This window comes from Chrysemys picta, chromosome 9 (genome assembly GCF_011386835.1).
Source record: "Chrysemys picta bellii isolate R12L10 chromosome 9, ASM1138683v2, whole genome shotgun sequence".
In the NCBI taxonomy this organism is placed as follows: domain Eukaryota; kingdom Metazoa; phylum Chordata; order Testudines; family Emydidae; genus Chrysemys; species Chrysemys picta.
Genome location: NC_088799.1, coordinates 36,246,031 through 36,259,820, shown reverse-complemented (window position 1 = coordinate 36,259,820; position 13,790 = coordinate 36,246,031). Strand labels below are relative to the sequence as shown.

General features: G+C 37.9%; 1 protein-coding gene across 3 annotated transcripts in view; it reads left to right on the top strand.

Moving 5' to 3' along the window:
- NYAP2 (neuronal tyrosine-phosphorylated phosphoinositide-3-kinase adaptor 2) overlaps positions 1–13,790 on the top strand; it is a 174,561-nt gene that overhangs the window by 5,231 nt on the left and 155,540 nt on the right. For all 3 annotated transcript variants that reach the window (XM_024103220.3, XM_008165880.4, XM_024103221.3), the window contains one exon: positions 3,208–3,450. In XM_024103220.3, coding sequence (XP_023958988.1) covers positions 3,245–3,450 — 206 coding nt within the window. In that variant the 5' untranslated portion in view covers positions 3,208–3,244. The remainder of the gene's footprint in view (positions 1–3,207; positions 3,451–13,790) is intronic.

Genomic DNA, 13,790 nt, shown 5'->3' with positions numbered 1-13,790 from the left:
CCCTATTTAAGCATGGCAGATACAAGTTTCAAATACTGGCAAATGCCATGAGATTGCAAAATTCAAAAATTATATCAGATATTTAGGATCTGATCCAGCAAACATTTGCTACTGATCTCACTACTTATTTTAATATGTAGTGCCACTGATGTCAATACAACACACTGAATCCTATGGGACTAAGCAGACAGTGATATGCTTGGTATAAAGTGATTGCAGGAATGGCTTCAATGGGGCTATGACAGTAGTTAGAACTGTGATCAGTAGTGTTTGCAAAAGTGCATCCTTAAATTGTAAACTATTTGTGTCAGGGAATGTGTCTTACTCTATGTTTCTAAAACCCCAAAGAAATGTACAGTGCTAGCTACATGGTCAGTAATAAATAGTAACTAATACAATAACACAATATAATAAAATATCTGGCCAGTGCATACAGCAAAACAGAGACTCATCTCTATTGAGCACATGTATGTTTGCCTTCTCCATATTGCTTTGACCTAGGGATTAATATACTTCAATAAAAAATAAAATTCTTTGTAACATGAGCCTTAGCTAAGCAGCTCTTTCATATTGTTAAATGCCTGTATATTTTAGGCCTCAGAAAAAGAGAACGCAGAATAAAATGCAGTAACCAAGTCATGTGGAGGACATGTAATAAACAAACAAAGTTCTGTATGCCTCAGTGAAAAAGATCAGAATAATTCTCCATTTAATAATTCTTTAGGACCTGATCCAAAGTCCATTGAAGTCATTGGGAGTCTTTCTATTGACCAATGAACTTTGGATCAGGCCCCAAAGCCTCATCAACATACAGTAAATATACTCTTCAAGGGTGAAATTCTGTCCCCAGTGACACCAATGGCAAAATTTCCTTTAACTTAATGGAGCCAGGATTTCATGGTTGAATGTACCTTACCTTAAAGGAACTCTGTCACTACCACATGTGTTACTGTTTTATGTACACTGAAAGGGTACATGTATGCAGCATTTTGGATGAATGGGAACAAGCCTTCCAGCCCAGGTCAACAGACTCAGGCTAGGGGGACTTGTATTAGAGCTCTAAGAATAGCTGTATAGACAGCACTTGGAAGTTGCAGTCTGGGCTGGAGTTTGAGCTCTGTAGTCCATCCCCCTTCCTAGGCTTCAGAACTTGAACCGCAGCTTCAAAGCACTCTCTATACAGCTATAGTTGGAGCACTAGCATGAGCTCTGCTACCCCAAGTCTGTTGACCCAGGCTGGGAGGCTCGCTCCCGCTTGTTCCAAAATGCCGTGTAGACATACCCAGAAAGTGTTTAAGTCTAAATGTAAACGACCTTAAAATAAGGGAAGGGACTAGATTCTAAATCTCTAGTTAAAAGAAAACAAACTCTGGAGACAGAATGATTCTGAATCTAGTCCTGTGTTCCATTATCAGGCAGAATTTAAATTGAAGGCAAAAGGAGGTTTGTCCAAGTAAGGGCTGCCATCTCAGGCCCTATAGTTCCATAACTATTATAGAGGTAGCCACGTTGGTCCAAATTCACTTCTGTTGAAATGCCAGTGAAATTACACAAAGAACAAGGCTGCCAGGTTGACTCTGCTCTGAGATCCTTAAGATAGGTGCTGATCCTGCATATTGTTCTATGCAGAGAGACTCCTGTGCCTACACAGAGCCCCAGTGGATTTAAAAGGGGGACTTCTGCATGGGTGCCGAGGGCTTGCCTGGAGGGAATAGGTTGCATGATTGGGGCCTTAGTCCTTTCTGACTTTTAAGATTTTTAACTGCTCAACTTTAATGTTACTCTAAAGTCATTTTTACATTTATATTTTTTGTTTTGTAAAAAAAAGGGAAGTAAAGGCAATGAAATTGTCTGTATTTAATGGGACACCAAAAATATTTCCGTCTGAAACCTGACTTACTTTTGCTACCAGTAACAGCTAAAATTACTAAACAAAAAAGATGATTTTTTTTTTGGTCGGTGGGGAGGGGAGGACCTCTGCCTTTCCCAGTTCAGTTTCCTTTGTGAATTTAAAAGCACTGTGGTCTCAGGGTGTGGGCTGTGCCCACAGGTGCACAGTGATTATTGGAATCTATTAGAGATTTTAATTTTGTGTTTAAAACTAATAACTGTCCACATCAGAATTTTACTTATCCAGCAGCATGAAAGAATGCTGAAATGGGCCTGGAAACATACCACTATATAACAAAGAGAGAAAATATTTTGATGCTAGTTCAACAGTTGCTCCTACGCTACAGTCCACATGCAGACAGAACTCCCATTGCCTGCTCAGTAAAATCAGTTAAGGTATTCTCACTGTCCTGGCATTGTTCTTATGCTGTATTATGGTTACATAGACTCAGTACTTGTCCGAGAAATGATACCATCCTTCCTCCTCATTCTACCCAAACCCTGCATGAGTTTGGACAAATTACTTTAGTCTCTCTGTGTCTCAAATCTCCCTCTGTGAAATGGGGATAATAGTACTTCTTTCATAGGGGCGTTGTGAGGATAGCTACATTAAAAGACTGTGAGGTGATGGAGACCATATAAGAACCTAAGACAGAAAAAATATTCACACTTTATATGAAGAATCTATTTATAAAGGATTGACAAATAGTTAATATATATTAATAAATTACCAATTGTTATAGAGTCCAATAAATTGCTTGAAACTATGGCTTACAACCATGTATAACCCCAATGTTTATAGCAATATATAATGCATACGACTTATTATTAATATGTTACAATAATTTATTAACTCTTTATAAATGGCACTTCAAAGTGTGATTTAAAAACATTAGTAAATAATATGAACCTAGGACCTGAGGTAGGATCCTGACTCCACTGTGCTGAGCACTGTACAAACACAAAGGGACCCAGGGTCCTTGCCTTGAAGAGTTTACAATCAACTCAAGGACAAGATGCAATTTAGTGAATGTAATAAACAATTGGAAGGGGAGGAGGGAAAGGAGAGCCGAGAAACAGTATTAAGATCACATGATAACACAAGCTTACAATGTCCATAACCTAGTGGTTCTGGGCAACTTACATGAAAAGGGGGTTGTTTTGTTTTGCCTTGTTTGCTATAAATTTAAGTAGGAGGCTGGCCTCAAAAATATTTCCTGCCAAGCACTGCAAATTGCTACTGACAACATATTATCTGTAATAAACTGCAAGCTTTTTGCTCACTGATTAAGGTATCATGTGTCTTTCAACCTGCAGGAAGTGTTGCTTTCCTTCGTCCATTATCTCCTGCAAAATGATGAATTCTAATCAGGAGGAGGTCACGTTGGGCACTTTTCTCCAGTATATTGAAGATATGGGGATGAAGGCCTATGATGGCTTGGTTATACAGAATGCATCAGACATTGCTCGAGAGAATGATCGCATGAGGAATGAAACAAACCTGGCTTACTTGAAAGAAAAGAATGAAAAACGCCGCAAACAAGAAGAAGCAATAAAACGGTAAATATATCAATAAAAAGAACATTGTTTGCAAGGAAGTAGCCATGAGAAAATAATCCCATTGACTATTGGCTTCAGATGTATGGTCTGTAAAACTGATTGAAAAGTAAAGGGCCAGACCTTCAGCTGGTACAAATCAGCATAGCTCTAGTAATATCTTTGTAGCTAATGCTGATTTACACCAGCTGAGGATCTGCCCCCACACCGAGCTGTTCATGTCATATGTTTTACACTATGCATGAATGACAGAGTGGCTCTGTCCTCAGAAATGTGAGAAAGACGATACTCTTAACTAACAGAATATATCTCGAACCAAATGTATGAGTTTGGGGCCCTCATCAGTGTGATTTCTAAATAAAAGTTAGGTTGGTGTGAATTAAATTGCATTTCTTGGAGAACTGATCCTGCAAACACTTTCAAATGTGTAACTTGTACATCTGAGTAATCCCTCCAATGGAACATCTCATGTGTAAAGTTAAGTACATTCCTATGTGTTTGCAGGATTCGGACATTAGGGAATATTCCTTGTGGATCAAAATAGATTATTCTCGATTTGATGCTTTTATATAAAAAATACTTTAATAATATCAGAGAACTCACAGTACTTACTTGCTATTTATGGGATCTCTTCATCATCCTGCTCTCTCTGAAGCCATCAGAAACTTTATCATTCATTTAAATGGAAATGGAATAGATCCCATAAATGCACGAAAGGTCGGATTCTGTAAATGTTCTAAATACAGAACTCCCATAGATTTTAATGAGCAGCTTAAGAACAGAGTGCTTACTCGATCTAGCCTCAAATTCCCAGGGATGTCAATGAGAACTGTGCACTTTCATGGACAGGAGAAAAGGATGAGCAAAAGACATATTTACATATTCAAATCTTACATTGCTTTGAGGGAAAGGACAAATTGTATAATACAAACCAGGTAACCACCCATCTAAGTACCAAACTTGCATATGCAAATGAAAGATTTGAACACACAGAGATAGGAGGCTCTTTGAATATTTCCCCCAGTGTGAATCTTCAGCATAATAATATAAGTGATTAAATGTTGCAAAATGTACCATGTACTGTACAGGTAAAACAGACCTGCTGTGCTGCTGAATATTCCAGGGATACCTTAATAGCCCATTAATTCTGATGGAATGTTAATAGAACAGTAGAAGTAGATCTGGCGCTCTGGGTGAAAAAGCAACAAAAGCTGAAACTGTGACTGCGTGTTTCCTGATGTTTTTGGATTTTCTGTTTGAATGCTACTTTTATGTTTGGGGAAGGGGGAAAAGACAGTGTGACATGGTAGGGGAACAGCAAAAAGTAATCAAACGTGCATTTTGGAATATTCTTAGGGATTTGTGGGACATACTATATTTAGAGTGCTTGAGAATGTTTGGGAGTGGAGAATGTAGGTTTTTTTGATGGTTCAGTTGTAATACATATGACGTGATAAGGTTACATTAACTGGCCATAAGGAAAACAGGTTAGTTTTCTGTTTTGGTTTATGCTGGTTGTGCTTTTGTTTAATCTGTGCCATCTTTGTTTCCTTTCTGTTTTCTCTGTGTAAGCAAACTAGCTATATAATGTATATATTTGTTCTTTCCCTCTCTCGTACACACACACACAACTTACCCACTGTTGGATTTTAACAGGTAAATGTCTGTACAACACACTAACACAGACGGTTCCGCAGACCTCACACTTGGGAAGGAAGAAAAGACACAGAAATCACATCTGCCCTAGAGGAATATTGCCGAAAATGGCCTGTTGCTGCTAATGCTGGCTCTAGTGTAGATGAGTTATTAGTTACTAGCACCACTATTCACTGTCACCTACATGCCATGGCAGCTGGCAGGCTGTCTAGAATAAGATGCCCCAAGTGGAGCTAAACTGATTCTAGCAATAGGGGAAATTTGTTGATAAACTTCCCTGGTATAGACAAGGAAACAAGGTGTTAATGTCTTTGGTTTTGTTTTTAGTTAGTGGATGGCAAATAGAGCATTTGGCAAATTGTTTCGGCTGGGGAAAAAAAGATTTTTTTTTTTTAATGTCAAAGTCATTCAAACCATTTGGACACTTTGTTTCGGTGATAAAAAAACAAACAAAAAAAAATCACTGGAGTCAAAATAAACCAATTGTGTGTGTGTGTGTGTGTGTGTGGGGGGGGGGGTTATTATTATTTTTCAGTTCAGCCACCAAACAATCAAACTGTGCCCAGAAAGAGATGTGGGTGTGAAAATGAGTCCATCCTGGGCTGAGGAAACAGGCCAACCACCCACAGCCAGGCCATGCTTCCCAGATTTGTGTGCCTGGCAGGGGTCGGTGGGGTGGTAATCTCTCCTTTCTCAGGAAGAAAGGAGTCAGGGGTGTGCTGGATGGAAGTAGATCTGGGGATGGATTTGCATCATGCCACCCAGTGGCCTTTCAGGAAGGATAATAAAACCTGAGGCCACATTACCATTCTGATAGAGCCTCCCCTGATAGCAGGGATCCTTCTGGGGGCTGTTGCTGGCCACAGAAGCACTTGCAGTGGGGAGACACAGCCAGGGAGTTCGTATGTCTGAAGGGCACCACGGCTGCATAGAGGCACAAAAACTCTTTGAAAATGGCCCTGGCCTCTTGCTGAATGTTCCATAGACTGGGAAACAAGTTTTCCTTCCCTTTAGCTCCCTCCCACAGGTTCCCCTGCACACAGTCTGGGGTGGGAAAGGGGGGGGCTATTCTCCCCTTTTATGAAGAGAACTGAAAAATGTGATAACCTGGAAGAACTCCGACTTGTCTAAAAGAGCAATGACATCAAAAACCACTTAAGTTGATTGCAAGTAAGTCTGCTCCCTGTGGAGACCTCAAGGGATTTATCCAATGCCATGTTCCCTGTTGACAAGTGGCAGGCATAAAATATGGCATAAGATTATTACTTCCCCTCTTTGTTTCATGCAACTATCCTTAAGTATTTGCACTATTAACTTTGGTCTTTTAGATTACTTTTGGTTCCTGCACATATGATCTAGAGAGATAGAGAGTTGCTAGGGAACACATGCAGGCATAAAATCATGAAAAGACCAGAGACCACATGATGAAGTGTGCTGAGGTAAAAAACTCAAAACAAATGTTGTTTGGGTTAGAAGTGTTCCTGACTGAGGATACAATTTCCAAAACATTCCCTGGCATTAATAATACCATTTTTGGGAGCCATTCATTTTGAGTACAAAATGATTCTTTTTAGAAGAAGGTTGATCACGGTTTTTAACAAAATAGCATGGAGTAATTTATTTATTTTCTCAGTTACATGGGTAGAAACTTTTAAGATAGATAAAATAATTCAGTGAAATGCATTAGATGGTGCCAGTGTTCTGTAAATACAATGTGAAAAATGACCTACAAAAATTAAAATGCCCTTGCATTATAAATTTTTCTTGAGAAAGGGTTAGGAGTGCTACATAGCATTGTATTTGTGCACTAACAGTGGCATTGATGTACCTTTTGGTATGATTGTTAATTCAACACATGTTGATAGGTTAATTATGGAAGAAATATTGTATGGATCATTTATAAGTTACAAGAAATAAAACATGCCTCATATTGGACTGAGCAAAAATTTAGTCTCTCTCTCATCTTGCTGGACCGAGTCAGATGATCTGATCTGAATTTTTGACCTAATTTTAGCCCAGTATTTAGCGATTATGTAAAGAAAACAAGGATAATGTTCTGAGAAAGGGCTGAGATTAAATAGTAAATATGTTTTCATACATAGTTAGCACTTAATTTCTGGACATATTGATTATTTTTGTATCTTATTTTTCTGGTCTTACTATTTTATTGTAGAGACAACATGGAAGAGGTAATATCATTTATTGGACCAACTTCTGTTGGTGAGAGAGACAAGCTTTCGAGCTTACACTGAGCTGTTCTATAAGTTTGAAGGCTGGTCTGGCCAGCGTGACAGGAAACTATTATCAGAACATTGCCATATTGCCTACAGAGTTTATGTGTTACAAATACAAAGTTAAGAAGCATTATAGCTTTCATTAGGAATCTAGTTGCAATGCTGGAAGGTGCATGTTAGCCATTCTTAATAGAAAACAGTGCACCACATTCTGGAGGCAGCACTTCTGGGAATAAAACGCCTGGTTACCTCATCAATTCAGGGTGCCCAGGGGAAGGTTGAGTATTTTGGGTTTATCCTCAGGCACCCATGATAACAGGCATTTGCCTGTTAGCTCATCCATAGTTGAAACATACATTCAAAAGGCTTTAAGCCTATTAAACTTCCTTACACTTTTCTATGCTATCTTGCCCTATATAAAACTCAACTGGAAAGCATGTTTTTTAAATGCATGAATTCAAATTCTCATGTGAAAATTGAAATAACAGTCACATCAACCATATGAAGTCACTGGGATTGCATGGCATATATATTAGTGTAAAAATGGTGCCTGTACATTCAACAGTTTTGTCCTACAGTCTTCCACTCCTTGGCTGCCAATTCTATAGAGAATATTTTTTTTTTGATGCACATGTAAAAATGTAACTCCCCTCATGCTAATTTGATGGTTTGAGTGACCACGAATCTCCACCTATTGAGATTTGGACATATCTGTAAGAGTATTTCTTCCTGTTTCAAGCTGTTAACCTTGCTCGCAGCCCATTTTTAGCACTGTGAAACGGCATTGTGGAAAGCTTTGTTTTTGCTTGTTATTGAGAGTAAATAGACAGATGCCGACATGAAGGAGGAGCTTTTAGTAGTGCTGTTCTGTGGTAGAGCTAGCAGATATGGGCCAGCCAGCCAAAAGCAGAATTAAGCTCTTCTAATAAAGAAGGAATTGTAATGAACAGCTGTCATCCTAACCTCTCCTCCCCATGGCAGATCACATATTGAAGAGTAACCCATCGGCAAAATGTAAGATAATATTTTTTCTCTCTATCTCTAAATATGTATTTTAACGGGTTTGGAGGCAATTGAGAGGAGGCACTGTCTGTAGTTTTCAATGGTTATGTCCTTAGGTTTCTTTCTAAATAGGACATCCTTCAGCTAAAAGCTAGGCATTTCTAAAAGTATGCAACAGCAAACAAGGATGAAATTTTTTTTGGTCCATGGCTTTATTTACTGCTAAAAGCTCTATTTAGCAGAGAAAGTGTGTGATTTTAGAGAAACAAAATAGTGTGCATGGACATGTTAAAGTGCTTCTACCAAAATGTTTATATCAGAATAAAAATAGCCTAAGGAAAGTCTTTTCATTACCAACTTACAGTGCACAATGAACTTAATTTCAATAATATGTTGATATCAAGAAAATACTTTAGGCAAAAGAATGCATACTCTCGTTTTTTTTTTAAATGGTAAAAATATTTGCCAGTAGTTGAAAGTGTGCTCAGTCAACTACACATTTCAAAATACATGGTAGAATATTCATGCTCAGCAGATAATATTTGCAGCCAGACCTCAAGGAAAAACACAAAAGTGGAATAAATGCAGCCATTGTGGGTGATAGGCTCAGTGAAAACATCTGCAAGTGCAGATATGGGGTTTTGTTGAGAGCTTGTTAATTATGAACTCATCAGTTTATTACTTTACAATACAAGGTTTACCATTCAGTGACAAGGAGATTTTCTGACATAACCTGATGTTTTAATCAAGAGGAATGTGCTGTTGAGGAACTTAATGATGGCACCAGTAAAAGTTGTGATTTTTTCATGATTCTCCATTACATGATTATAGTAACTCTTTGGAATGTACTGGGATACAAGTCATATTATGGTGGAGCTGGTCACAGCATTGTAGTTAAGGTTCTGTTAAAGATTTCAGTTTAACACAGGAGTTTAAAATCTTTATTTTGTGAAACTCTCAAAACATCACATATAGTTCAGTTAGTGTAGCAACATCTTTTCTATGCATAGCAAGTAAAATAGTTGCCCTGTTGACCTCCGCATGCATTTTCTTACATTTATAAGTAAATAGACGAGATGATCCAGCTGACAAATCCTCCTTCCCAAATGCTCAGACCCATATGGCTACCCCTATTAGTGCAATACAAAATAAACAAACCCCAAAGCAAATGTATTTCTATTGTCATTTCTGGAAATATTACTTTAGGGCAGTCTTGCAAAACAAGTCAATATTTACCAGCCGAGACAAACAACTACTTGTTGTCCGGTATTGTGACAGTACTGCCAACCCCAAGTGATCAAAATCAGAAAACAGAGAAAAATAATCAGGAGATTGGTATAAAAATCATGAGGTTCATTTCAAGTAAATCTTATACAGTTTTGAGTGTCTCTTTCCAGTGATATTTAACTTGTAATGTGAAAAGGTGAGCTCCCCCAGCACTCATCACCCCACAAAGCCTAGCTAAGTCGTTTTGACTTGACTTCCATTAGCCAGATTTAAAAGGACAATAGGGCAGAGGAATGGACGTAGATGGCTCAGAAGACTGGTAATGGGATACAGAGCCCTTCCCCTTGAAGTCATCAGTTAAAATACAGCCCAAGTCAATAGTGGTTGAAAGTTATTGCTACCTGTTTGCTGTGTACTAACTGGTGTGAAATGGACTGCTGGCCTCATTCCAGTTTCTAGTGGCTAGATGTTCACATTATAACTTACAACCTGGCTAGCACTCTTGGCCGACTGAATTATCATAGAGACTGCCTGGCTCCATCACTCTTTGTGGTACCCTACACATCATAACTAAGGCATATTGACGAGTGTCTCAAGAATTTTTCACTGCCACTTTTAATCCCTTGTTCTTCTGCTCCTCTCTTTCTTTCTACATTTCCTTGCTATCTCTTGCTTACATTTTAAAAAAATATAGCCAGGATATTTCTAATCTAATGCAGAAAATGGGGAAATGTTTTAAACAAGTGGGAGTGTCCCTTATGGAGAGGGCTATAGAACTTAATAGAAATGAAACCACTATAGAGCAATAGAAATGTTATAGGGTTGTATAAAAACTATTCTAAACATGTGCAGAATTTATTAGAAAAATAATGAATTTTTAACCATTGTACAGAATTATACAGAAGGGAGATTATAAAGTGAAGAAATTATATGGGTCAAAAATAGGGTAGAAAGGTTATCATTATCTACTAAATTCCATAGGACTTTTCCAGAAGGGAATTTAATGTTATCAAATAGATACTGGGCAGGAAAAGAAGGAGAGCGTATTTTCAAGGCTGCCCACTTATAGCCTTTTTAGTGAATTCAGAATGGATCTCATTAATAAAGAAATACCTTCAGTAAAACAGCAGAATCACATATATTAGCAATTAGTCCAATTCAGCTGGAAAAAAATTGCTTTAAGTGTTGATCTGCTCCCATTCAAAAAAAAATAATCACAATTTCAGTAATATATTCTATGGTCAAGTTCCACTGACTCCTGACAAACAGAGTCATTCCATGTGGTTTGAACTATAATGGTTACGGGAAAGGATGATGCTGCCCAAGGAAGTAATAGTTGCGGAAGAGAGGCCAAAAAGAACTCTCTGAATTCATAAGCAGTAAAATGCAGTCAGTAGTGAAACTCACAAACACACACTTATGAGCTGCTGACAAACCAGTTGCTCGTATGTACAACTGGGAAAGTGCCGCTCAACACAGGGTGGGGGGAAGAAACAGAACCAAAGATATATGACGATCAGGATAATATGAGTGGATCGTTTTTATGCCTTATGAAAATCCATCATTTATAAACACCTAGATATAAGCCTGAACAAAACTGAAGCAGGCAAATTGTTTTTGAAAGTCATTTCAGGTCATTCCCTTTTCCAGGGTTGTAAATTCCAGCTGTACTTTGCACTCATTAATAATAGAGGGGATTATGTCACATTCCACCCAACTGGCTGATAACTGTGCTCTCCCCTTTCTCTAGACATTAGAACTCCCTCAGCTATTTCTGGTTAATAATATTTTTTTTACAATTTATTTTTAAGAGGAATTGGCTTGAGCACACACTATGGTGCCTTGATAATCTAATCACTGTGTTCATTTACTTGTGACAAGGAGGAGGGAACCCTGTTTGGATATGCATCAGAAAAGAAATTATTGTAGCACATGCCTGCTCTGCAACAAAAGCCAACATATGTTGATGGATATTACTTGTGTGCTGTGTGCTAGGTGGAGGACTGAAATTATAAGAAAACATTAATGTAGGGGACAGTTTATTTTTTGTTGTGCAGATTAGATTTGTATGTGATTGGATTAAAATTTGAGAAATGAGAGATTAAAGCAGAAGCAGATTGTGGAGGGGGGGGGACGGGACTGCATGGCTTAGTAGCTAACCTTTTCTTCCTCTAAGGTTTTCCATTCCAATTTGGCTTGAAGTCCTAAGTAAACTCAGTTTAAAGGTGTCAACAAAATTCCCTGTTGAAAATTGTCCTTGGCACAAAACCTTCATTCATAATTTAGTGCCAATGACAGTCTCCTCTCTAGAGAGGTCACAACTCAGCTAACATGAAAACAGGATGACCTCTCACCTCCGCAGAGTCAGGGAGGTTCAGTACAGGGTTGAGAGTGCTGGTAGACTGTTGTAGGAGAGCTAACGCTGCAACTCCCTACCAAGGGTGCTGCATAGATATGAAATGAATAAATAAAAGGACTTCAGCTTCCATAGCAGAAGTCCAGTCAAAAGTAGAGAGTTGTTGCTATTTATTTCTATTGCAGCAGTGCCTAAAGACCCCAAATAGGAATTAGGGGCCCATTATACTAGGCACTGTATAAACTTATAATGCAAAGACAGTCCTGGCCAGAGACCACTCACAATTTAACATTGAGACAATACACAACAGGTAAAAAAACCTTATGTTTTAGGGGTTAAACGACTGCTCATTTCCAGTTGTATTGTAGTGCAGCATTGGATAAGTTAAAACAGTTCCCTCGTTGATGGGATATACTGAGCAGTTCCATCTAACAGCTATTGTTTGAATAGCTTGAAATCTTAATAGAAAGAGTTAATAGGCATGTCTAGAATGTGTCCATAGTGAAAGAGCTAACACTATCTAATACCAATACCACTATTCTTGGCTGGAAATGAGTTACATTAGGCAATCATAATTTTAAAAGATTGAAAATATGAACAATTGTATGGCTTGCTACTAATTAATAAAATTTACCTACATTTAATCCATTCCCTCTTCTGGTGGATTATACAGGACATATCTCACCAGTAGATTCTCTGCTAACTGAGGGCACTTCAGTTATTAAGTTTAGATCACGTGTGCTATTAAGTGAATTGCTTGGTACAGCCTTTCCCTGAATGCTAGAGCAAATGCACTATTTCATACTTTGGCTAATTTTATACTATAATTTAATTTCTGAAACATGCTTTTAATTGAATTTTTAAAGACAAAAGGAAGTGAAGGTGCAGTGTCTCTTACTATTGGAATAGGATTGTTTTAAAATGCAGTTCATCAAGAGGACAATCTTCTATATTAAACGTAAAGATTATTGTGCTTCTCTGCATGCTGTTGAGGGACAGAAAATTCCTGCTGTACACGAAAAGCTCAGGGCTGAAACTGAGGTGTTGGTATACATCAGAAGTTATTTTTCTCACACTCAGCATTATAACACCAGCAGGGACAATATCGCAGCAGTCCCAGATTATGTAAATCAGAAAAATCAGTAAACAAAGAGACTAATTTAAATTCATCTGCTGATACCAAAATCACATTAGTGCAAACTAACTAGCGATTTAATTTTCCCAACTTTTGGAAGTGAAAAAACCAGAGGGAAGTGTCAGCAATTTTGTAATAAGCTAAAAGTTACTGTTTTGCAGAGGAAAATTTGCTATTTGCTTCCAGAAACTTTTCTCTGTACTTTAGAGATGAAGATGAATATCAAGGTCTAAATACTATATGGTTTGAAGTTTATCTTCGTTTCAGCTGAAATCCACACAATCAGCTCTTAGTTTCATGATCACAGAGTCATCTAGGTTAGAAAAGTGAGGGTGGTGTCAGTTGGGTGGACATCAGATTTTTTAAAAACAAACAAAGCAAAAAAAAAAAAACAGAAGACACTAAAATTCACTGTGAATAGAATGCTATATTGTGTATCTATCGTGTGCTGCATTTTAGTATTGTGATCCTTTTAAATCAGGACACTGAATGTAATGATTGTTTTCCCTTTTATTGCTATGGGAGAGAAAGTAGATAGCATGCAATGGAAAGGAAACAGAAAATATGAATGGGAGGAAAAGCATAATTTATCCTTTTTTAACACTAATTGAGAAAAAGGAAGGGGGCTAGAAATACCCAAACTCTCAAAGTATCTCTAATAAAAGGGGGAAAGAAACAGTAGCAGTCTCTCATTCCCTTACTGTGTTGGGGAGGCCTCTGCTCTTTCTTTTGC